This window comes from Monodelphis domestica, chromosome 2, assembly GCF_027887165.1.
Source record: "Monodelphis domestica isolate mMonDom1 chromosome 2, mMonDom1.pri, whole genome shotgun sequence".
Classification (NCBI taxonomy): Eukaryota; Metazoa; Chordata; class Mammalia; order Didelphimorphia; family Didelphidae; genus Monodelphis; species Monodelphis domestica.
In genome coordinates, this window is record NC_077228.1 from 234,285,931 (window position 1) to 234,309,820 (window position 23,890).

At 40.9% G+C, this 23,890-nt stretch overlaps 1 protein-coding gene across 2 annotated transcripts; it reads left to right on the top strand.

Annotated features, from left to right (window-relative positions):
- The first annotated feature begins 1,093 nt into the window (after positions 1-1,093).
- On the top strand, positions 1,094-13,891 carry NPTX1 (neuronal pentraxin 1). Of its 2 annotated transcripts, none has more exons than XM_001380102.4 (5): positions 1,094-2,535; positions 2,974-3,181; positions 5,292-5,536; positions 8,133-8,312; positions 9,054-13,891. In XM_001380102.4, exons 1-5 carry the CDS (start codon positions 2,095-2,097, stop codon positions 9,273-9,275), a joined length of 1,296 nt encoding a protein of 431 aa, XP_001380139.1. In that variant the 5' UTR covers positions 1,094-2,094; the 3' UTR covers positions 9,276-13,891. The 2 variants fall into 2 exon arrangements, with proteins under 2 accessions (XP_001380139.1, XP_007482953.1); XM_007482891.3 differs by having other exon boundaries at positions 1,685-2,535; positions 2,977-3,181.
- Positions 13,892-23,890: the final 9,999 nt, after the last annotated feature.

Sequence of the window (23,890 nt, forward strand, 5' to 3'; positions counted from 1 at the left end):
GAAATTCTTAGAGAACCGGAGTATCAAATCCTCTGTCCTTTAATACCTGTACGATCTTGGGCAGCTCACTTGGCCTCTGCTAACCTCGGTTTTCTCATCTGTAAAATGAAGGAACACCTATCAGATCTCTTCCAGTATTAAGTTTATGAAATCCCTTTAATATTCCCCAACCCTAGACTTGGTGATGTGGTTGGAAGCTTGATGGCTTATTCAGGTATAGGCAATACAGCTACGCACAAAGCGTGTCCGCTCCTCACCAGCTGGGAGAATTGCTCTTAGTCACTGACACACATCCTTCGCCTCCCCTCCACCCACACACATACACCCATACACATACACATACACACGCACAAACACACGCACCATGCATATTCATCTTCCAGCAACCCCACCCTATTCTCTCCTTTCTCACCCCTTGGTGGGAAATAGCTTTGTGAATTGGAAATGGCTTCATTAAACCGCAAGACTATTAAACCAGGAAGAGGAAATGAGTCGTTTCTAATCTCCACGTTCATCCCTGGCGCCCAGGGACCTCCGCTATGCTGCTGAAAACCCGCGCTGATTCCAGCTACTGGGAACTGGAGCCCCAGAGATCTGCTCGTTTCTGGAAAGCCAAACTGTTTGAATTCCGGCTCCGATAAGTTGCATGGAGCTCATCCCGGACCACCCTTCCCATTCCACCACTCTCCTCAAACACACACACACACACACACACACACACACACACACACACACACACACACACACACACACACACACACCCTGATGGCAAGGATAGCCGTCGTTCCCCACGGTTCAGGTTCCCCTTGGTAACAGTCAGCATTTTAAGGAAGCAATAATGCTGGGGGGTCGAGGTGAGAGAGGAAGGAGCAAAGCAATTCTCGAATCTTAGAAGCTCAAGATTTATTTCAACCACCCTACACCACCACCACCACCACCACCCCCAGCCTTCATCAGCCCTCACGACTGTCTTGAAATGATAGAATGACTGGCTCTGTGTGTGTGTGTGTGTGTGTGTGTGTGTTGTGTGTGTGTGTGTGTGTGTGTGTGTGTGTGTGTGTGTGTGTGTGTGTGTGTGTGTTTTCTGCATTCCCCGATCTAGAGGCTGGCTGGGGGATAAAGGAATTCAGAAAGTCTCAGAAACGAGGGAATGGGAATCGGGATTTTTTTTGTTTAGTCTTTGTTTAAAATCAACAATTTAACATCTAGCAAGTGTAAAGGCATTCCCCTTCTCCCACTCCCGCCCTCATTTGAAGTCTCGCTTGGCCAGATCATAAGGCATTTCCTTGGTACTTGGCACTTCCCAGGCCCCGTCGGGGAAATTCTGGAAGAGCACACTAGCTCTAAGTCCTAGTGGTTTAAATCGTGGGGGAAAGGGATTTAGCTTGAGGTTTATGGTTCCACCTTCAGCCTCTTCTTGCCCTGACTGAACCTCAGTTTTTTCCTCCAAGTAGTAGGTATCGGTCGAGTCTGCGTTACCACCGACCTCTAAGGATTAGTGGCAAAAATCAAAGGCGATACTGTCTAAGAAAGCTTTTGTAAGCTTCGTGTAGACATGAAGTCCATTTGCTGTGCTCTCCTGTCCTAAGCTCTTCATAGTTGGGTGGGTGGGTGGGTGGGGAGTGGGAGGAGAGAATGAAGGGCCAGGTTCAACAGATGGGGAAATAACTGGGGCGGAAGGGAGGAGCTAGGAGAGACGAGGAGGAGGTGAGGGAGAGGAGAGCGAAGGGGGTTGTAAGGACGTTTAGGAAAGAGGGGAAAGACCCAGAACGTCTCTTGGGGGTGAGATAATGCAGACGTAGCAACACCCCCTTTCATTACCCCGTTCCGGCCAGATCCCCTTCCTCTGGCATGGAATGGGTCACTAGACAATTAAAATGGGATTCCTGCCTTGATGACGTCCGCATTGTGAAGGCCCCTCCCGCAGCAGCATAAAAGGCTGTGAGGTTCCGCAGTCTGCTCGGCAGTTAGGGGGTGGACGGACTGCTCCACGGCGCTGTACTTCCCAGGCACCGCAGAGCGCAGACTACTGCGGGAGAGTCCGGGAGTAGAAAGGACTTGTCCGGTCCCGGGAACACTGGGACCCTTCCAACCATGCCAGGCGGCATCCCGTGGTGCTTCGTGGTCCTCTTCGCTGTGTGCCTGAAATGCCTGGCCCAGAATTTCGGACAGACCCGTTTCATCTGCACTTCGGTGCCAGTAGATATGGACATGTGCAGCTCTGTTCAAAGCAGCGGCAGCGCTGAGGACCTCAAGACCAATGTGTTGCAGCTCCGTGAGACCGTGCTGCAACAGAAGGAAACCATTATGAACCAGAAGGAGACTATCCGGGAACTGACCACCAAACTGGGCAGGTGTGAAAGCCAGAGTTTGCTGGAGAGCGGACCCAATGAAGCCAAGCCTGGAGCAGGCAGAAAACAATCAGGCTCCGGGAAAAATACCATGGGGGATTTGTCCAGAACCCCTGCTGCAGAGACTCTCAGTCAACTCGGGCAAACTTTGCAGTCTCTCAAAACCAGGCTAGAGAACCTTGAGGTAGGTGCTCCATCTTCTTTTAACGTGGAGCTGTCCATGCTCTTTGCAGAAGACCCTGTTTCTCCCCTCTCCCTGAACCCATTTACTCTCTCTCTCTCTCTCTCTCTCTCTCTCTCTCTCTCTCTCTCTCTCTCTCTCTCTCTCTCTCTCACACACACACACACACACACACACACACACGTTGTCCGAGTGATTCCACAAGGTTTGCATGAAGTTTCTTTATGAGCTCCAAAGTGCAGAGGCTCGGATTGATTCTCTAGAAGAGTCTTGCCAATTATCTTCCAGGGAAGCCTAGAGGCTGGACAGCTCCATCTCTTCCCTAAAGCTCTGCTTTCTCCCCAAGCATTCTTCACTGTACAGCTAACCATTTTTGTTGTTGTTGTTCGTTCCGCGCCCCCCCCCCCCTTCCCATCCCCTTCTACCTCTGTGTCTCTGCAGCAGTACAGTAGACTCAATTCTTCAAGTCAGACCAACAGCCTTAAGGACATGTTGCAGAGCAAGATCGATGACCTAGAGAAGCAAGTTTTGTCTCGGGTGAATAGTCTGGAGGAAGGGAAGTTGAACCCTAAGAATGAGACTGAGGAGAGGGTCAAGATAGAGAGCACTCTAACATCTCTCCACCAAAGGATCAGTGACCTGGAGAAAGGTAAACACTGCTTGGGACAATAGGTGTGGGTTATAGATTCACCTTTGGATTGATGATTTCGGTACAAACTAACATTGCAAAAATACCCTTTCACCTAGGAACCTGCTGCCACCATCTTTTTTTCAACTCCACCATCCTCATTTTTCACTTTCCTTCAAACATTTAAAGCTCTTGATTTTTCCTCCATAATACCAGACCTTAAAATTATCCAAATTTTAGCATTAAGAGCTGTTGATAGCTTTAATAAGGGAGAGTAAACATTCTCTAATCAACCGACTTTTTTATCCCAAAGTCTTAAATCAGGAGCTTTATTTGGTTGATTTAGCCCAATTTGAACTGGGACACCCCACCTAGTGTGTTCTGCTCTTGGCACATTTCCTCAGGATTATATCTGGGTTCTATCAACATTCTAACATTGTCCTTCCCCCTCACTAAGATTCCACCCAGGCTATATAATAGCATTCTATCTGAGTTTTCCTGCTATTCTCATAGGATCCTATTGGCCCATCCCATCCATTCACAATGCTTTAATGCTCTCACAGGCATAATCTGCAGTTTTTCACTCTATGTAATATAATCCAGGGCATATTTTGCTCTCCCAGAAGATTCTGTTTCTCAAACTTCAACAAGCTGGGTGATTATTACTTCCATTCAAACTCACTGCTCCACGTACCACGCCTTGGGCATATTGATTAGCAGGAGCAACTCTTTGCTTGATGTCAGAAATCAAATAAGGTTGTAAAAGGGAGAGAGCTGATTCCCAGAGCTCGTGACACGTGATGGGGATTAGACTGCAAAATGTGCTGGAGGGATTTAAACACTGCCATCTTAAGGCCTGTTATGTAACTGGAGGGGGGGTGAAATAGATCATTAGAAAGAGAGAAAGCAGGATAGGGTGGTGGGAGGAAAGATGCAGAGAACATGCTTAGGAATAAATGAAACAACAAAATAAGAGAAGCAAGAGACCTGGAGTCAGACAAACCAAGTGAGGATCTGCAGATGTAGAGGAAAGGGCATTTGGAGGGAGGAAGAAAGTACAAAGACAGAGAGATAGCTGGAAGTAGGGAATGAGGAAGGGTTAGAGAGCCACTCAACTGAGTAGAGTGGCCTTGCTCACGTCCTTCAGTCTTGCTGGGAGGTAGGAGGAGGAGGGATGCGGAGGCGGGATGTCCTCGGATCTTGCCCTGCCTGCTATGCCTCCCTCAGAGAAGTCATCAGGCATTTCCTGGTTTCCCGGAGTCCAGACTGAGTCCAGCCTCCTGTTTCTTTTCCCCTGTGCAGGTGCACAAAGATCTGAGGTCTTGATTGTATGCAGCATGTAGTTTGGACCCTGCTCCTGTGTGTGTATATGCCAAGGCTCATCTGTTTATATAGAGACTGAAAATGGTTGTAATTAGTCACAAATGTACATAACAGGACATATTGATGCAGGAAATCATGTTTTCATAGAGATACTAACATGTAAGCATTCCTAGGTTCACATAGGTTTTATTCAAGGCCTGAATATAAAATTTGGGGGCATTTTTAAACAAATCAACTTATACCTCTAGATTACAGTTGTTCCTTCCAAATAGATAAGATTTTGGATAATCCTTCTTGGGTACTACCTTCAAGCATCTTAGAAATATCTTCAGTGCTGGAAAATGTGCTCCCTTTGAAGGTGAATTAGATTTTTTCTTTCTTTCTTTCTTTTTTTTTTTGCAAATACTTAATATGGTGAATAAGGTAATCAATAAAGATAGAAAATATTCTCCCAGTGAGACTGATCTGCTTCTAAACTGGCTCTGAAGGCAAACTCCAAAGAGGCATTTTGATCTGTACCAGTATTCCTGGAAATAGGTGTCTAGCCTACCAAATAAGTGCTCTAGAAAAGGGCAGTTTTCTTTTGGATATAGAAGTTCAGTTCTATTTGTCAACAAATTATTTTCATTCTTTAGTAGTCATACATTTGACTCACTTTTGCACAAAACAGGTATTTTTGCATATCTCATTTTATATATGTCTATGAATGAAGTTATATACAGGTTGCTCCACCTGCCTATCTGCAGACCACATACACCTGTGCATAGTTAGTATATATGTAGATCCTCAGTTCCACTCTTTCTACCAGGTCAAAAAGACAACAGGCCTGGGGACAAGTTCCAGCTCACATTCCCACTTCGAACCAACTATATGTATGCCAAGGTGAAAAAAAGTCTTCCAGAAATGTATGCCTTCACTATCTGCATGTGGCTAAAATCAAATGCCTCCCCTGGAGTGGGAACGCCATTCTCCTATGCTGTGCCAGGCCAGGCCAATGAGCTGGTCCTTATTGAATGGGGGAATAACCCTATGGAGATCCTCATAAATGACAAGGTAAGAATTCTCTGAACCCCACCACCTCCAGACATTGGGCTTATGAAAAAAATCATAGAATGCTTGAATTGGGAGGCACCTTTGAGATGCTCTTCATTTCCAGATAGGAAACTGAGACTGGGGAAGTGGAATGACTCAGGGGTACACAGCTAACTAATAACAAAGAAAGGAAGACACTTTATTGTACAAGGCAGATCATTCAGTTTATGGTTCTTCCAGGTGGGCTGATAGTTCTGGAGCCAGACTGAAATGAATTGAATCTATACCTTGACTTGTTACTGGAATGACTGCATTTCAGAGGAAAATGAAGAGGAGCATGTTCTTTCTCTTTAAATGGAATTCTTTCTTAAATTTAGATTTTTTTTAACAAAGTGGAGCTCAAACACCACCAAATGGAAGTTTACCAAGAGTATAGTGTGTATATCATATATGGTGCATAACATACTGAAAAAGATTGAAGGAAAAGAGGCTACTAGTTATTCTAGAGGTTAATGGAAGGATGTAGAAAAGACCAAAGAGAGATGGATTTGTTTAAAATCCCCTCATCACCTTGAGGTCAATCTGGTTCTGGGCCAGTCCTGGGCTAGAGTCCAGACTCAAATAATTCCAGGCTAGACATTGGACATTACCGATACTAAAGATCCTGGGACAGTTCCAGAGTTGTGCTAGGAAGAAGAAAGAGGTCCAGATAAATGGATTTCTCATGCTTTCCCAAAGCAATCCCAAAACCCAAGACTGGCCCTGGAACTGATCTGATCCCCTGGATCCTGTGCTGTAGAGATGTCCAAGAAGTGCATTGGATCCTTGGGGAATTCTTATTCAGAACTTGAGCCCTGTTTTTTCTCTGTTCCCATACCTATTTCTTAGGATAGAGCTAGGTCAGGAAGATAGACTCCTCATTGTCAGTGTAGCGATTATATGGGTAGATTTGGAGTCAGAAGATCATACTTAAGCCCTGGTTCTGACATTTATAAACTGTCTGACTATGAGAAAGTTGCTTATCCTCTCAGTAAAATAAGAATGATAATGCATATGCCATCATTCTCCCAGACATATTGTGAGAAAACAGTTTTTTTACACCTTAAAGCAGTTTATAAATAATAGTTGTGATACTTCATCACTAAATTCTCTTCCATGCCAATCACCAAAAATGCTTGGGGTTCATTTATCAAACATTAAATAAACATTCTTTTCCAATGTCCAAGGTTGATATTAAGTGGTTAGAGCCCTAAGATGGGAATCTCAGGACACCTAAGGACTTATCCTCATACATTTATTGATTATGTGACCTTAAATCAATTGCTTGGCACTTCTGGGCTACTATTTAACCCTATGCTAGATATGAAGAATAATAATATCCTTCCCCCTCCTCTCACTACAGAGGAAAATTGGAGGATTAATGAGATCACAGATGGGAAAAAGGGTCTGCGCGTTTAGACTGCAGTGCCATCTATGTTGATGCGCCTGTTCAGTTTCTATAGCACCTCTTCTGCAGAAGCTTAGAATTCAGAGAGCTCTAAACCTGGGACATCTAATAACTAAAAACATAAAATCCTCAGGAACAGGCAACCCAGAAGAAATAAAATGGAATGGTAAAGAAGGCATTGGTGAATTCCAGATCCAGACCCATGTCTAGCCAAGGCTTTTGTTTTCTGAAGTTGTAGTCAACGTTCTGCCTAGAATTATGTGCTTTTGAGAAAAATTGGATCAGGGCCATTATTAGTCTCTCCTGCTGGGGGTATCTTGATAGTCCATGTTAGAATGATGAGCAAAAGAGGACACATATTAGGAGGCCTGTCAGGTCCATCTCCAATCCTCATTCCCTCCCACACACACACACACACATTCACCTTTTCAGTCAATTTAAAGAGCTTATTATTTAGCAATTAATATTTTGTACATACTGCATCCTAGGATGATATGACTGAGTAAATATTTCTAAGCTTAGATAATGAGTTTAGGGAAAATATGTATTTGACCATAATAAATTACTTTGGTAACTGATTTAATAATAATAACTTACATTCCTGTAATGCTTTAAATTGTAGATCATTTTACATATAGTTTCCCTTTTTTTACTTTATATATATAGTTTCATAACAACTTTATATATGGTATAGGCACTACTATCCCATCTTATAGATGAGATAATTGAGTCTGAGAGACTTGCCTATGTACCCACAACTAGTAAGCATCAAGAATAGGATGTTGAATAGCCGTGTGATCCTGGCCAAGTCACTTAATACTCATTGCCTAACCCTTACTGCATACACAGTATTGAATCTAAGATAGAAGACAAGGGGTTTAAAAAAAAGAAAAAGAATAGGATGCTGACCCATCTTCTTGATTCTATACCCATCACACTTTTCTCTATGCCACACTGTCTTTTATGGTAGAACTAGAAGTAGTCAAGATATGAAGAACAAAAATAAATGAAAACAAAGTACTTTGTCTTTGGAAGAGAGATCAATGTTTGACTAATGATGATTCAAATAGTAGTGACAAAGATGCACAGACTGTTATAATAAGCTAAGATCAAATGGATTTTAGCTGTGAAAAGAAATAATACTAGTACAATTTTCCTTCCCTGCCTTAGGTGGCCAAGCTCCCTTTTGTCATCAATGATGGTAAGTGGCATCACATCTGTATCACCTGGACCACACGAGATGGTGTCTGGGAGGCCTATCAGGATGGCACTCAAGGAGGCAATGGAGAGAACCTGGCACCCTATCACCCAATCAAACCACAGGGTGTACTTGTGTTGGGCCAAGAACAGGTACTGGTCAAATGGGGACTCAGCTATCTGGGAGGGCAGTACCTGGGGAATGTCCAAAGGTGTTCACATATGAAGTATAATCAGAAATCAGGACTCAGACTAGATGAAAAAGAAAAGAATGATGAAACAGTGGTAAAAGTGGAAATGTGGACTACATTGTAGCTAAAGAGAAAAAGAGGATTAATAGACATAATAATATTCCCAATAATTCACATTTTTATAGAACTTTAGGGTTTACAAAGCACATTTCTCCTGATAATCCTACACAGAAAGCAATGCAAATAGTATCTCTATTTTAGAGATGACCAAACTGAGTGTCAGAGAGATTAAGTGCTTGACTAGGCAAAACTCCTGGTATTTATTAGGAACAGGCCAGAACAGATACAATCCAGACAGGAGAAAATAAAATAGACAGAAAGCTATACATGTACACACACACACACATACACATACACACACATATCTCATGTTTTATAGAACTTTAATATTCAAAAAAGTATGTTAAGTTGTCAAATAAATAAATGATTTAATAAAATCCTATAAAGAAATAGAAAAAAATGATGCCCAAAATGTACATACACATACACACAGAAAGCCATTCTTCACAATTAAGCAGAGGGAAAGATAAACAAACAAGAGACAGAAAGGCACACAACTGAAACCTCTCAGGGTTACCCATTTTCCTAACCTTCATTTTAATTACTCCCCTCCATCTCTATGTTCTCTGTATTTCTTTAAAAGGATACTCTGGGTGGTGGGTTCGATGCCACACAAGCTTTCGTTGGTGAACTGGCTCATTTCAACATCTGGGACCGAAAACTCACCTCTGGAGAGATCTACAACCTGGCCACTTGCAGCACCAAAGCTCTGTCTGGGAATGTCATTGCCTGGGCTGAGACCAACATTGATATCTACGGTGGGGCCACAAAGTGGACTTTCGAAGCTTGCCGTCAGATCAACTAACTGCTTTGGAGCTGCTTCTCTCCCTTTTTCCTGCCTGCCCTTCCCTCCCATTCCCACCTTTCCTACCTGCTTAAGTAGCTCTTACCTATTTGTCTTTTCCTCTTCTCCTTCCTGAAAAATTAATTAAGAACATTTCAACCCCCTCCTCCAAAACACTCCTAGTTTTGTTTGTCTCTCCCCGAAGCAGAGTTGCTTGTCTTGTCAGTCCCCAAAGAACAACACATTTCTCTCTAGGAGCCTTGAATTCAGCTCCTCAGGCATCCCCTGTCCACAGTAAATGCAATGACACCAAACTTTTGAATAATGCAAAAGTAGGTGAAAAGTTTTTTGATTTTTTTTTTTGTGGTCAGGGGAAGGGGGCTTTTCTTTTGGAATGAGTTTTTTTTTTTCCCTTTCTTCTCTATTTTTCTTTCTGGCTTTGGGAAATTTCACAATTGGTCTAATTCCTGTATTTGCCAACTTTGTTAGATGCCTGAGTGCCTTTGGGCTGGTGCAGCTTCTTGAGCACACACATTTGTCTTCATTTGCAAACCTTTTTAAGAAGGACATATCTCTATATTGATATAATAAATGTCTTTTACGCAGTTTGTTAAAGGCCAGGGCACCTTGCCATAGAGAATTTTTATTTTGTATTAAAAGTGAATTCTCCTTGAATGACCCCATGCTCACATGGCACTTTGGTTCTGCCTGCTCCCATTGGGAGAGGGAGAGATGACCCTGGTGGAGAAGGAAGAGGAAGGGTACTATTGGCCTCAGCACTCTGGCTAACCCTCTTGGCAACCACTGGCCCCTGACCCGGTCCTCAGTTCTTTGTATCTGAGGGTCCACCAAAGCTAGGGAAGCCATAATGATTATTTGTGCTTTGTGCCAGGCTCTTTCCCAGGACCTGGAAAATGTTGTGCCCCTTTTGGGGAGCACTATGAAAGCCTTGTGGGAAAAACCTCTCCCTTCTCACTTCACTGCACCATATGAGGCTGAAGCTTGCATCTTCCCACTTAGCTGCCAGGCTGGTCCCAGGTGCAGTGTTCCAGTCTTTATAACCCACAAGAGAGGAGTACCCCCATATCATATTCCAGGTAGGCCACATCTCCACTTCCTTGCCCTCTTTCATACTTGGGTCTTAGGATCATAGTATTTGGAGCTAAAAAAAAAAGAAGAAAAGACCATAAGGATGACCTAATCCAACCCTCTCATTTTACAGATGAGGAAACTGAGGCTCACAGAGGTGAAGCAATTAGCCCAAGGTCACTCAGCTAGTAAGTAGCAAAGCTAGGGTTCAAATGCAGATACTCAGACTCAGATTATGGTGTTCTTGCCACTACACCATGCTATTTGGGGAGTAGAAGGTCTGAGTAGATTTGTTTAATGGTATTTCCCCCATTTTCTAAGAAAAGTGATACGTGGCTAAGATCCAGCTCCTTTCTAATGGAGCTCAAAACCTGGCAACCCAGGAAGGCTTCTTTCTTAGATATTTTTTCTCTTGCCTCCCAATATTTCTAGACCTAACCTGCAGGGGTCAAACAAGCCTTTATAAAGCAAGGATGACCTGGGTTAGATTTTTACTGAGGAGATGGAGTTTTAGGTATATCCCCTATGGGACAAGTTTTAGCTGCTTGTTCCCTCCAATCCCTCTTCAGTTTTGTAGAATCCAAGTCCAGTAAAGCCAACTTCCCTTTGGTTGTATGGCTCATTGAGCCTCTAACTGAAAAACTGGAAGGCCTTCCCTACCCTCCTCCCCACCTCACCTTTTTTTATTTATTTTGATTTTGATTTATTTTGATTTATTTTAAAATTCTCTCCTGGTCCTTCCAAGCAGGAGGGGAAACTCTGTGTGTGTGTGTGTGTGTGTGTGTGTGTGTGTGTGTGTGTGTATGTGTGTATGTTGGGTGTGAGTGTAAGAGTTGGGAGTATCATGCCCAGGTTTAGTGTGAGCTTTATCCTTTTTCAGCATCTGGAAGTTGTGTACCCTGAGGGCACTTCCCAGTGCTGTCACCAGAGACTAATGAAAAAATGGGCTTGTACTTCTTTCTAGAAATTCAATAGCTACCACCTGGCTCATCTGCAGCCCCAGACATTTCTGCAGCAGATACAGGTGTCTGAGTCTTATGTTCCTTAAAAGGGACACCTGTCTCCTTAAATGCAGGTCCATTTTATGTCTAAAAATGGGTGTGTGTGGGTGTGTGCACGTGCATGCACACACCTTGTGTATATGTATGTACTTATGTATGTCTGCTCAGCACATAGTCATTGGTTCTGAGATTCAGTTCTCTTTTTAAAGGGCATGGATTGAATGACAAGATGTGTGTTGTTACAAATGGTGACTGACATTCTTCCATGGTTATGTTTCCTCAAAGCCTTGTGGCTTGTGACACCCTTGAATTTGAAGATGGCTTCTGTGTTTGCATGTTTTTCTGGATGTTGTGTTCCTTGCTGCCTCAGTCTGGTGTGTTCATTCCTTTGTCTGCATGAGTTCTTGCAGAGTTGTGTTGTTTGCTGAGCTCCCTCTCAAATGTTCTATGATCATATGTGTAGCAATCAGAAATGGCTGTATAATCCAGGCTAAGGGATAGATAAAATCTTCTCCCCAACACAAACACACAAACACACACACACAAACACACACAAAGCTCATCCATATGCACACAAACACAGAAATGAAGGTGAGACCAAGCTCAAATGATACCCAAAGCAGGGAGAGAGAGCTTGGGATTGTCCCTCTAGTCCAAGAAGGCCCTGCTCCCTCATTTCTCTCTTTTTGGAGCTACTGTATAATGTTGGTGAAGGGCCAAAGTGTACTCGGTGCTGTCCCACCTGCACCTACCACCAGCCCCAGCCCCTACCCACTGGACCCCAGACCACCCTCTGCCCCAAACAGGCAAGGTGGGAGCTGTCCATTCAGGACCACAAGCCATTCTCTGTCTCTAACTAGTCAGACAGAGCTTATCCCTTGTGCTTATGCCTTTCCAGCATCTCAATCCATTCTCTCCAAAACTTTACCTTTACTCCTCCTCCTCCCTTCCATTACCACCCCCTCTCCCTTTGCCCCTAGGGTTTTGGAGCTGTTCCAAATGACTCTAAAACATCGTCCTAACCATCTCCCTTTCCTCCAAGCTCTCCTAGAGATACACAGGATGGCCAGGACTGAGTCCTCAGCACCCTTCCTCATCTCCTAATTGGGGTCAGTGCCAAGCCCCTCAGCTCCCTCACTGTGTTTGTACTTGGCATGCTGCTTGCCCCAGGTAAGGCAGATGACAAAGCCACCAATCTAATCCACTCAGTTTCCATATACTCCTTAATCTGATTGATGTTCCCTCTTGCACTGAATAATACATGCCTCTCTCAGGTAATGCCATTTTATAAAATAAGGAGATAAAAAAGCACTGTTGAGACAGTGTTTGTTTTTGCCTAGCCAGTGTCCGACAGCTCCCAGAGGCATCTGAAGTGGGAGAACTGTTGAAATAGCCTTTCTGGTCTCTTGGGAGCTGAGATCCCACTTGGATTTTAAGCCTTCTTGCTTTTGATAACACAGTATTATCTCTCTTATTGTAGAAGAAAAAAAGTTTATTACCAAACAAAAGTATTTTTATGAGAAAAAGACAAACATATAAATTAACATATAATTTCTCCCTTGAAAATATTTTTCAGGCTCTACCAAAACCTAAACTGGTATGTGTGTATTTTGGAAGAAAGATAGTAGATTTTGTATGTTTCCCTCCCTTTTGCAGACTCCTCATTTATTTTCTAGGACTGCAAAGGTCATCGTGTCACCAGCCCTGGGACCTGAGACCAAGGGGTTAGGAGTATTTGGGGGAGGAAGGGGAGAGGAAACGGGTGGGAGGAAGTTTTAGAGCCATTTTGAACAGCTCCAAAGAAGTTCTGCCTATTTATCAAGAGTAGTGGGGACCAAGACAAAGAAGAGTTTAAGGTGAACCCTTTGTCCCAGAGCTGTTTTCCATTTAAGTGGAATGATCTGGACATTTGAATGTCTATTTCATTCCCTTTTTTTAAAAGTAATGAAATTTGGGCTATTGTTTGAAATGAAAGCAACAAGACAAAAATTCACAAAAGTGAAATAAAAGCAAAAAAAATGAAGTTAATCTTTTATAATCTGTCATCACCAATCTATCAAAATACTTAACAACTTACATTTGCTCAATAAAGGACTGGAAACACATTGCTTCAAAAAAAAAAGTGAACTTTAAGTGTAATTTGCTGAAGAGGGAACAAATCATTGAGGAGAAAAATAATTCAATTCAAATAGTCCCAATTTTGTCTGACTTGCAAACAAACAGCAGTCCCAAAAATAGGTAAAATCCCCCAACCCTCCTATGGTTGCTCTTGATACAATGTATATACTGTATAGTGTTAAAGAGAATCTGTGTATCTTACTTTTTTCATTATTTGCTAACCAAAGCTGTACATTTTTCATATATGATCTGCAGCCGTTTGGGTTTCAAATGGGTCAGAGTCATGGGACCTGCCACCTCCCATCAGCAGTTCTGGAAATGCACTGTTTCTACTGGTATTCTTGCTTTTCTCTCTTTTTTTTTCATTTTCTTGCAGAAACTACATGAATTGTTGAGTTTATTTTTACACAGTAAAGAGTGAAGAAAGACTGTGGTCTCCTTTCTAGAGTATTATTTCGCCTTTCTAATGAGCTTGCAAATAAGCCCTGATCAACCCTAACTTCAAATCAGGTTAAAAAAATCTTTACATACATTATTTCATTTGACCTTCATCACATTTCTATGAGTCAGTCAGGGAAGGTATTATTACTCTTTGATTATAGGATCATAGAATTTATAGCTAGAAAAGACTCTAGAGATCATCTAATCCAACATCCTTATTTGACAGATGAAGAAAATGAAATCCAGAGAGAAGTGATTTACATGTAATATTCAATTTAATTCAACAAACACTTATTAAGCACATAATAGATGTTCCAGGCACTGAACTAAGGACTGGAGATTTTTCTTAAGTCAGAACTGTGATTTCATTGGTAAAGAGAACTTGTAGTGAAGAGATTCCTTTTACAATGCAGTTCAGAACTGTTCTGCGATTCATACTTTTAAGGGGCACTGAGTAATTATACAATTTCCAGGGTCTTACTGTTAGTATATGGCAAAGACAGGACATGAAACTGTTCTACAGGACTTTGAGACTGGCTCTCTATTGACATGCTATTTCTTTGTTGAGTATAAAAAGACAAAATGAAATGGCCCTGCCTTCAGAGAGATTACCTTCTTTTGGGGAAAAACAATGTGTATATAAATAATTAGTTGTAAATACGCATATGTATACACAAAGTGATAATACAATGTCATTAATTGACCTGACAGATAAGAAGGCTCATTGAGTGACTTGCATGAAGTCATGCAGCTAGGGTTGGAGCCTCATTCTTCTGAGTCCTTTTGACTATTTAACACTAAATTTTACATGGAAATAATAGAAAAATTCCCTTTATTTCTTTAACTCCTTTGTTTTTGCCAAAAGCCAATTGCTACTAGTTTCACAATAGTCTTATAAAAGCAGAAAACAAATATTATTATCCTCATTTTATATATGAAGAAACTGAGTCCCATGAAGAAGAAATGACTTATTCAAGAATGCATAGCAAGTCAAAGGAAAATCTAGATGCTAAGACCCAGGTTTTCTGATTTCCAATGAGTACTCTTTTGAGTATTTCTTATCCCTGGGTAAAGGGATGCTTCCAAGACTACACTAATGGCAATAGGGTTAACATGTCAGTTGGCCCCAAGAGCACAACATTTATTATTTTAAACACTCTTTTACCTTTCTCCTTTGATCCAAGATGAAATGGCTTTTAGTCAAGGTTCAGGTATCTCTTCCTTTTAGTATTACCCTTAGTGTATCTATTTCCATACCACAATAGCCTAATATTTACGTCAGAGGAAAGGAAATAGTTTCTTTGAAGGAATCTAGAGACTCCACAATCCTAGATAGCTTTTAATCTTTCATTATAAGACATCCAACAAGACTATCTAGGGCTATGTTGACAAACCTATGGCATGCATGCCAGAGGGGGCTTCCCTCTTCCCCCTCTCCATATACACTTGAGGCCATTTCCTTCATCACCCACCCCTCTGTCCAGCAGTCCAATGGGGGTGCTTCCTCCCTCTCCTGTCTGGGGTAAGGCATGAGGGGCTCACATGCAGCATGAGGGTTTTTGGCACTCGGTCTCTAAAAGGTTTGCCACCACTGATCAAGGGTCTCAAAGCCTTTCAACTAGGGCTAAAGAATATCAAAGGTAGTATCTGGTCTAACTGTCATCATACTGATAATAAGAAGAAATTACTTATAGTACTTTCAGATTATTAAGCACTTTCTTCATGACAACCTTGTGAGATAGGTAGTACTAACGTGATGAGTCCCATTTTATAAATTAGGAAATTGTGTCCAGGAGAAGGGAAGTGACTTACACAAAAGTCATACAAACTTTATTGCATTAAAAAAAAAGCTATCCCAAATCCCTAGCATTCCTTAATATACTTAGAGAAACTCATCTCCTGATGATGAATTTGGTGGCAAAGGCAATCTCTAAAACTCAGAATGACCAGAAATCATTTATCAACCAGAGTCCTGATGCACAAAAAATCAAATCAGAGGAACTTTTTTTTCACTAAGTTGACCTAATTGATCTGTTCCATTGGCATCTGAAAAACTAAATCTTAGTTCCAAAGGGCTCCCTGCACTGTTTAATAGGGTTGCTAGGGTCAAAACTCCTCATTGCTAATGACCATCCTAAAGATGGAAAGCATCAGCTAAGTCTCATATGGCTGAATGGTACAAAAAGATGGAGGAAAATGTAGAAAAATCAGCACCACCTCCACTTGAGTTCCCACTTTTCTCTGCTTCCATCTAACTTCAGTCAGGAGAGAGAAAATATCTCCAGAAAGGCTGACATTAGATCCTGCTTTCCTGTGTTGTATTTTAGGGAGAACAAGACACTTCTGAAACATGAACATTGTTCAGAGGAGACTGGAGTTTTCAGAATTCTTGTAATATATTTCCTACTTTCTCCCATTAGCCTCTGCCACTACCCAGTAATAACGGGTATAATCCATAAAGGGGTAATCCTTTTAGTGGGTTTCAGTGTGACTGAGCCTACAAGCAAAGTAATGGACTAGAAAACAACAAATATATAAAAGCATAGTCATGTGAATTTGGAAGGGGTTAAATGTTTAGATTCAAAGGTTAGTCAGTAACAGTTTGACATCAGCTTGGAAGGTGATCACTAGTGAAATGTCCCAAAGATCTGGGCTTTTTAATAGTTTCATCAATAATTTAGATACAGAATTAGATAATATGTTTCTCAAATTTGCACATGACATAAAACTGAGAGATAGCTCACGCATAGGGTGGCAAAGCCAGGATCCAAAAACATTGAGTTAAATCTATTTAGATGAAATTTAATAAGTGATTCAGGTTCAGGACTAGAACAGAATAAGACTTTTGTAGAATATCTAACAGTTGACAAAAGGAAGTAATTTCATTGGGCATAGAATCTGTGTTTCTGAATTTGCTATGGTAGTGTACCAGTGTGCAGAGAAGAATTCTTAACTTCTTTTATGCGCTGACTTTTGGACATTAAGAAGCTACATCAATAGTTCAAGGCTTAGTTCCCTAGTCCAATTAATTTTCCAAGGATAGTTTCAACACATTTGGAAGAAAAACTAACCTAAGTGGCAGAGCCTCAAAAAAGTTATCCCTATCTATGTAACAGGATCTTGAGAAAAACTAAGGACCCTAGGAGATTTTGCTCTTACCAAAATAAGGATCAATGTAAAGCCTTTCACTTGAGTTCAAAAAATCAGTATCACATAAACAAGACAGAAGAGATATGATTAGATAGAAATTTTCTGGAAAGCACCTGTTGTCTTTAGTGGACTTTAAGTTCAACATGAGTCTAGAGTTTGATAATGGTAGCCAAAAAAGCTAATATGATCTATGGCAAAAGAAATACAATGTCATGATTAGGGAAATTATTTTCCCTCTGAAATCTGTCCTGGTCATACCACATCTGGATTATTATGCTCCATTCAGGGCACTAAAGGATTATGAAGGATTGACAAGCTGAAGAGTAGCTAGGATCAATAAAACAGCATTTATTGAGTGCTACTATATTCCAGACACAAAGCATCAACAGGATGATGAAGGGCTTCAAGATCATTCCATTTAATAGAAGAAACTTTTATATAGTTGCCTACTACATGCTAAACATTTTGCAGTTATCATCTCATTTTATACTCATAACAACCCTTGGGGTAGATACTATTATTATCCCATTTTACAGATAAGGAAATTGAGGCAGAAGTTGTCACCTTCCCAGGGTCACAGAGTTAGTAAAGGTCTGAGAGCTGGATTTAAACTCAAGTCTTTCTGACTCCAGGTCCAGTACTCTCTCCATTTTACCACCTAATTGTTTGAAGACAGTGAGGACATAGCCTGGAGAAGAGAAGACACATTTAATGCCTTCAAGTATCTGAAGGATCGTCATGTAGAAGAAGGGTTATACTTGTTCTGTTTGGTCCCAGAGGTCAGAAATAAAAGCAGTGGGTAGAAATTGCAAAGAGTTAAATTTATGCTTGGGACAAAGAATAAATCCTTAGTAATTAGAGCTACTGAAGAACTGAATGGACTATCTCCTGGGTTAATGAGTCCATCTTCACTGGAGACCTTCAAGCAAAGGCTGAAGATAAAAGTAAAGGTCTCTTCCAATCTTGAGATTCTCAATAATTACTATTGATTAGAGTGGTGCTGCTCACATATAATCTTTGCTCCTGGAGGAAGCTGAAACTAATGGATCACTAAAATTTCAGACTTCTGAGTTCCAGTAGGGCTAAAGCCAATTGGGTGTCTTCATTAAGTCTAGTAGTAATATGGTGAGCACCTAGGAAAGGGGGATACCAAGCTGCCTAAGAAGGGGTAAACTGGACCAAGTCAGAAAAATGAATCAAGTTGAAGCTTCCATGCTGATTAAGATAGGGTCACTGTACTTCAGCCTGGATGAAGTAGGGAAATCCAATCTCAAAAAAAAAAAAAATTGGTTACTAGTATTACAGGAGATGTAGCATTTGTAATGGTAAGGATGCTAGATTCGGAATTAAAATAAAATTGGGTTTTGAATTCCAGCTCTGTAACTTACTAACTATATAACTCTGTAGCTATATAACATTGTAGCATCACTGAACATCAGTTTTCTCACCTGCAAAATAGGAATATTTCCTCTATCTTCCTCATGGAGTTGTGAGGAAAATACTTTGTAAACTCTAAAGTACTAAATAATGAATAACTGTCATTTACATGATACTTTGATGTTTACAAAACACTTTCCATACACTATTTCTTCTCAACAAGAGAGGCAAGGCAGTCATTATACCCATTTAACAGATGAAAAAACAAAGATTCTGAGAATAAATTACTTTCCCAAGGACACACACTTTGTAATTGGTAAATCTGAGACTTAAACTTGGGTCTTCTTACTTGAATCTTGAACTTTTCCTCCTGTCTCACAAGATAGTAAAAGTATCCTTAAGAACTCTGAGGAATGGGGGAGGAAGGGAGGACCAGGGCTTAGTAGCAGATCTAACCTAGAGTAGTTTCCCAAATCTAAAAAGCCTTTCCACCCTTGCCAAGGATGGAGTCTTGGTCAGCTGTACTGGGCTGACTTCCATCCACCCTTGCATTGCCACTCCATTCCTACCTTTGAAGAACTGTCTAAAAAGAGTCTCAAACTGAAGAAAAGTTGGGGACACTGAGGTTAAAGAGGACAATCTCTCTTATCTTAGCTTTCTCTACTGACAGGAGACCTGCCTAAAGCTGGTAATTCTCCAATTATGTTTCACAAAAGCAGTTCTTTCTATATGCATATCTTGATAATTAGTTCCCCTGTTTTCCCTGGTGGCAAAAGCCCTGGACAGTGACTAGGTTCATGGTGCTCTTCTTCAACCTCAAGCCCTGCTCTCCATGTCACTGGTAAAGTAGCTTCTCAACCAGTTTTGCAATCTAGCAGACAGGCCAGTTTTCCCAAAACTCACTTGTCAGACATTCTTCTCAGAATGGACATTTCAAATAAATTGCTCCTAACAACAGTATTCTTAAAGCCTGAGAACTATTTCTTCTCTCACTTCCTCCAAGGAAGAATATTTACATTTTGAGGGATCAAATCCTGGTTTCATTGTTCATGGCCCTATATTTTTGGGTATAACAATACAAATAGCATTCCTGACTAAGGGAAATTAAAGGGAGGAAATAACCAGGTGAGATCAAGGTGTGTTCAATATGGTATTCTGGGGGAAGAATACTTGGGCAAAGTAAACAAGTATTTGCCAAGTATTAATGCACCAACCACTACACACACACACACACACACACACACACATACACTCTTGAATACATCAGTTTATGGACTATTTTCCATGCCCTTGCAATCCTGGTTGCTTTTTTTCTGCACATGCGCAGAGAGGTGACATGAATATATTCCAAGTCACCCTGCTCTTTGACCCCAAAGGAAGAAATGTAAATAAATATTTCAAATCAACTCGTATTTATTGAATTCAAGTATATTTATTGTTCTGTGGCTGGCACTATGCCAAGCGTCATGGGAACGTGATATGAGGCATAGTACCTGCCCTTAAAGAATTTGTGTGCCAGACTGAAAGATAAGCACTCTTGTGAAAAAGTCAGCAAATTACAAATGATGACTATCAAATGATAAGGGGTGTGACTTAGACTCTAATTGCTGTTAGGTCCAGAGTGAGGACACTCAATGTGAAACTAAGACTGCAAACATTATTAAAGTAGGTGAAGGTTTCCAACAGGTGGGCAGGATATCAGAAAGCATTCTAGGCTAAGGGAATAACAATGCAAAGTCTCAAGAGTGGTGAATGAGTCTAATGTGTGTGTGGGAAGATGGTGAGTAGACTGATTTGGCTGATGTACTGAGTATATGAAAAACCATAATGAAAAAAAAATTGGAAAGGTAAAATGGGGTCAGAGTTTGGAAGACCATAGAAGCCATATAAAAAAGCATATATTAAGTATTTGCACATTGCTATGCACTTGGGATACAAAGCAAAGTAAAAAGTAGTCTCTTGATGCAAGGAGCAGTCTGATGGGGAAGACATGCAAGATAAATGCAGATTAAAGAGAGGAAAGGTAGTCTGCAAGAGAAAGAGAACTGCCTTAAGTCTCTCCCATTCTACTCTGGCTTCAAAATAGTCTTCCTAAAGCATAGATCTCATTGCATCATCATCTCCCATTCAATAAATTTCATTTATGGCTCCCTATCATCCCCAAGACCAAGTATAAAATCTCCTTTACAACTGGCCTCTCTTCCCTTTCCAGGATTCTTATACCTTATTCCCCTACCCACCTCCAAGTACAATGAAATAGAGTGCCATTGGCCTTCTTGTTATTCCTCACACAAAACACTCCATCTCCAGACTTGAGGAATTTTTGCTGGTTGTCCCTCATGCCTGGAATTCTTTCCCTCTGTTTTTTCAAATCACAACTAAAATTCTACCTTCTATTAGAAACCTTTTTGGGTCTCTCTTAATGATTTACCTCTGTTGATTATTGAATCTCCAATTAATTCTATCTATATATTATTTATATAGAGCCATTTTGCTTTTCCTTTTTTTAAAAAAAAACCTTCTCTTCTGTCTTAGAATTGATACTAAGTATCTGATCCAAAGCAGAAGAGCAGTAAGGGCTAGGCAATGGCAGCTAAATGACTTACCTAGGGACACAAAGCTAAGAAGTATCTAAGGCCACATTTGAACCCAGGACCTCCCATTTTCAGACCTATCTCGCCATCTGCTGAGTCACCTAGATACCCCAACATAATTGTTTTTCCTTTTTTCAGGCTATGATATTCTTGAGAGTATGTTGGGGTTTTTTTTTTTGTTTGGTTGGTTTTTTGGTCTTTCCCTGGAATTTAGTGCAGTGCCTGGCACATGGCAGTTAGTGCTTAATAAATATTTATTGTGTGACTATATAGGGTCAATTGCTCCATCAGAGCCCACTCACTACTGGTAAAACCTTATCCAGCCAAACTCAGTTCCGGAAACCAGTGCCTGGAACACTACACTCACCTATTTACTATCAGACAGGCAGGCATATAGGACTGGTTGATGAAGAGCCTTTATCTATTTGGAGAGAAATCTAACTGAGGTTGTCCTTTGAGCCAATAAGCTTCAAAAGAAAACATCAGAAACCCAAACCCCAGGGGGCAGAGTCAAGATGGCAGCATAGAGACAGCAAAAGTTCAGACCTCTGAAAACCCTTCCTTACCAATTACAAACTAAATGCTCCTAGGGGACTGAAAATCAAACCTAACAACAAGACAGAGCCAAGGAACCCTCCTGCTGGACTCAATTCAAAAGGTACACCCCCCTAAAAGCAGGAATTCGAGAACACTCAGGTTTAAAGGGAAAGGAGAAGAAAGGTCCCAGGACACCCACACACACACACCTAGAGCTCTAAGCCTCCAGGGGCAGCTGGAACCTCTGAATGGTCAAAGGCCCTGGTCTGGAGGGAGTACCTTGCGGGCAAAGCTGTGCCAGGTTCAGAGTGTCAAACACAGGCGGTAGGGAAGGAGTTAGAGAAGGAGCACAGAACAGGTAGCCTAGTTGCAGCAGTGGATACCCTCCATATTGCTCCCCCCTTCTAGGAGGTTTTAGCCTCAGGGCACATCCAGCCCACCCCAACAGGACTTAATCCCATCAACAGTCTTCAGAGGGTAGGGAAGCTCAAGCTCCAACACCCCTCCCCCATAGACTGCTGGACTTTAATCCAATCAAAGCCTCCAGAGCAAGGGAACCAAAAGCTCCAATACCCCTCCCCCACAGACTGCACTGAGAGACTTGCTGACAAAACTCCAAGAAGGAAGACTGACAGAAAAGCCCAAACCCACAGATCCAACACATAATGAGAGGAGCAAGAGTGCAAGCAACTACAGGAGGGGAAATAAGGGGAAAATATGAGCAAACAACAGAAAAAGAAAAAAGAAATTACAATGGACAGCTTCCATACAGTCAATGAACAAAGAGCAAACAGAACAGAGGAGGAGGGTACACCAAGCAATAAAACAGAAAACCCAGCGAATTAGACACAGGCTTTGGAAGAACTCAAAATACAATTCAAAACACAATTAAGAGAGGCTGAAGACAATTGGGAAAAGAACTTAAAAACTAAGATAAGTCATCTGGAAACAGAGTCACTTGAATTAAAATGAGAAAATAGTGTCTTGAAAGCCAAAATCAACCAACTTGAAAATTAAGCAAAGGAGATGAAAGATGAGGCAAAGAAGATAAAAGATGAGGCAAAGGAGATGAAAGATAAAGTAAAGAGGATGAAAGATGACCTCCAAAGAAAATCAGACCAGAAGGAGAAGGATGACCAAAAAGCCAGGGATAAAATCCAGTCTTTAAGAACCAGAATACAATAACTAGAATCAAGTGACTTCACAAGGCAGCAGGACACTATAAAAGAAAACCAAAAAAATGAAAAAATTGAGGAAAATATGAAGCATCTCATTCACAAAACAGAAGATTTAAAAAATTATTCCAGGAGAGACAACTTAAGAATCATTGGTCTACCAGAAGACCATGACAAAAGGAAAAGCCTGGACATCATCCTACAGGAAACTATCCAAGAAAACTGCCCTGATATTCTAGAACAAGAGGTAAAAGTGGAGATTGAAAGAATCCACAGATCACCTCCTGTACTTAATCCACAACTGAAAACACCCAGGAATGTTATAGCTAAATTCAAGAACTATCAGACCAAGGAAAAAATATTACAAGCTGCTAAGAAGAAGTCATTCAGATACCATGGAACCATAGTGAGGATAACACAGGATCTGGCTGCATCTACACTGAAGGACTGAAAGGCATAGAATATGATATTCTGGAAAGCAAGGGAACTAGGTCTACAACCAAGAATCAACTACCCAAAAAAACTGACTATATTCTTACAGGGGAAAATATAGTCATTTAACAAAATAGAAGAATTCCAAGCATTTGTAAAGAAAAGACAAGACCTGAACAGAAAATTTGATATCCAAGCACAGAATTCAAGAAAATCATCAAAAGGTAATTAAAAAAGAGGGAAAAAAGAAAAACAAAACAAAACAAACAAAAAGAAAAAAAACTTTTTAAAGAGACCCAATAAATTAAAATGATGTATCCCTATAAGAAAAGAGGTCATTGGTAACTCTTAAAAACTGTTGCTCTCACCTGGGCAGCTAGAAGAAGTACACTTAGAGGGAACAGTGACAAGTATAGGAACAGTATCGGATGAAATGACAAGACATAAATATGTATATAGATATATGTATACATAAATACATATGTGTGTGTGTATATATATATATATATATAAACTAGAGCTTAAAAAAGGTTAATACTAAAAGAAATGAGAAAAAACTGAAAGGGATAAATTTATGTCACAAAGAAGCACATGGCAGGAGGGGGGAGAACATCAATACACTGGAAGGGTAAAGAGGTTGGAGATAGGAAATATTCAACTTGTACATGCATTGAAATTGACCCAAAGAGGGAAGAACAATCCAATCCATTATGGCAGAGAAT

Coding starts and splice junctions, on each gene's coding strand:
- NPTX1 (XM_001380102.4), top strand. CDS start 2,095: ATGCCAGGCGGCATCCCGTGGTGCTTCGTGGTCCTCTTCGCTGTGTGC. Junction 2,536..2,973: donor CCAGGCTAGAGAACCTTGAG/GTAGGTGCTCCA, acceptor GTGTCTCTGCAG/CAGTACAGTAGACTCAATTC. Junction 5,537..8,132: donor AGATCCTCATAAATGACAAG/GTAAGAATTCTC, acceptor TCCCTGCCTTAG/GTGGCCAAGCTCCCTTTTGT.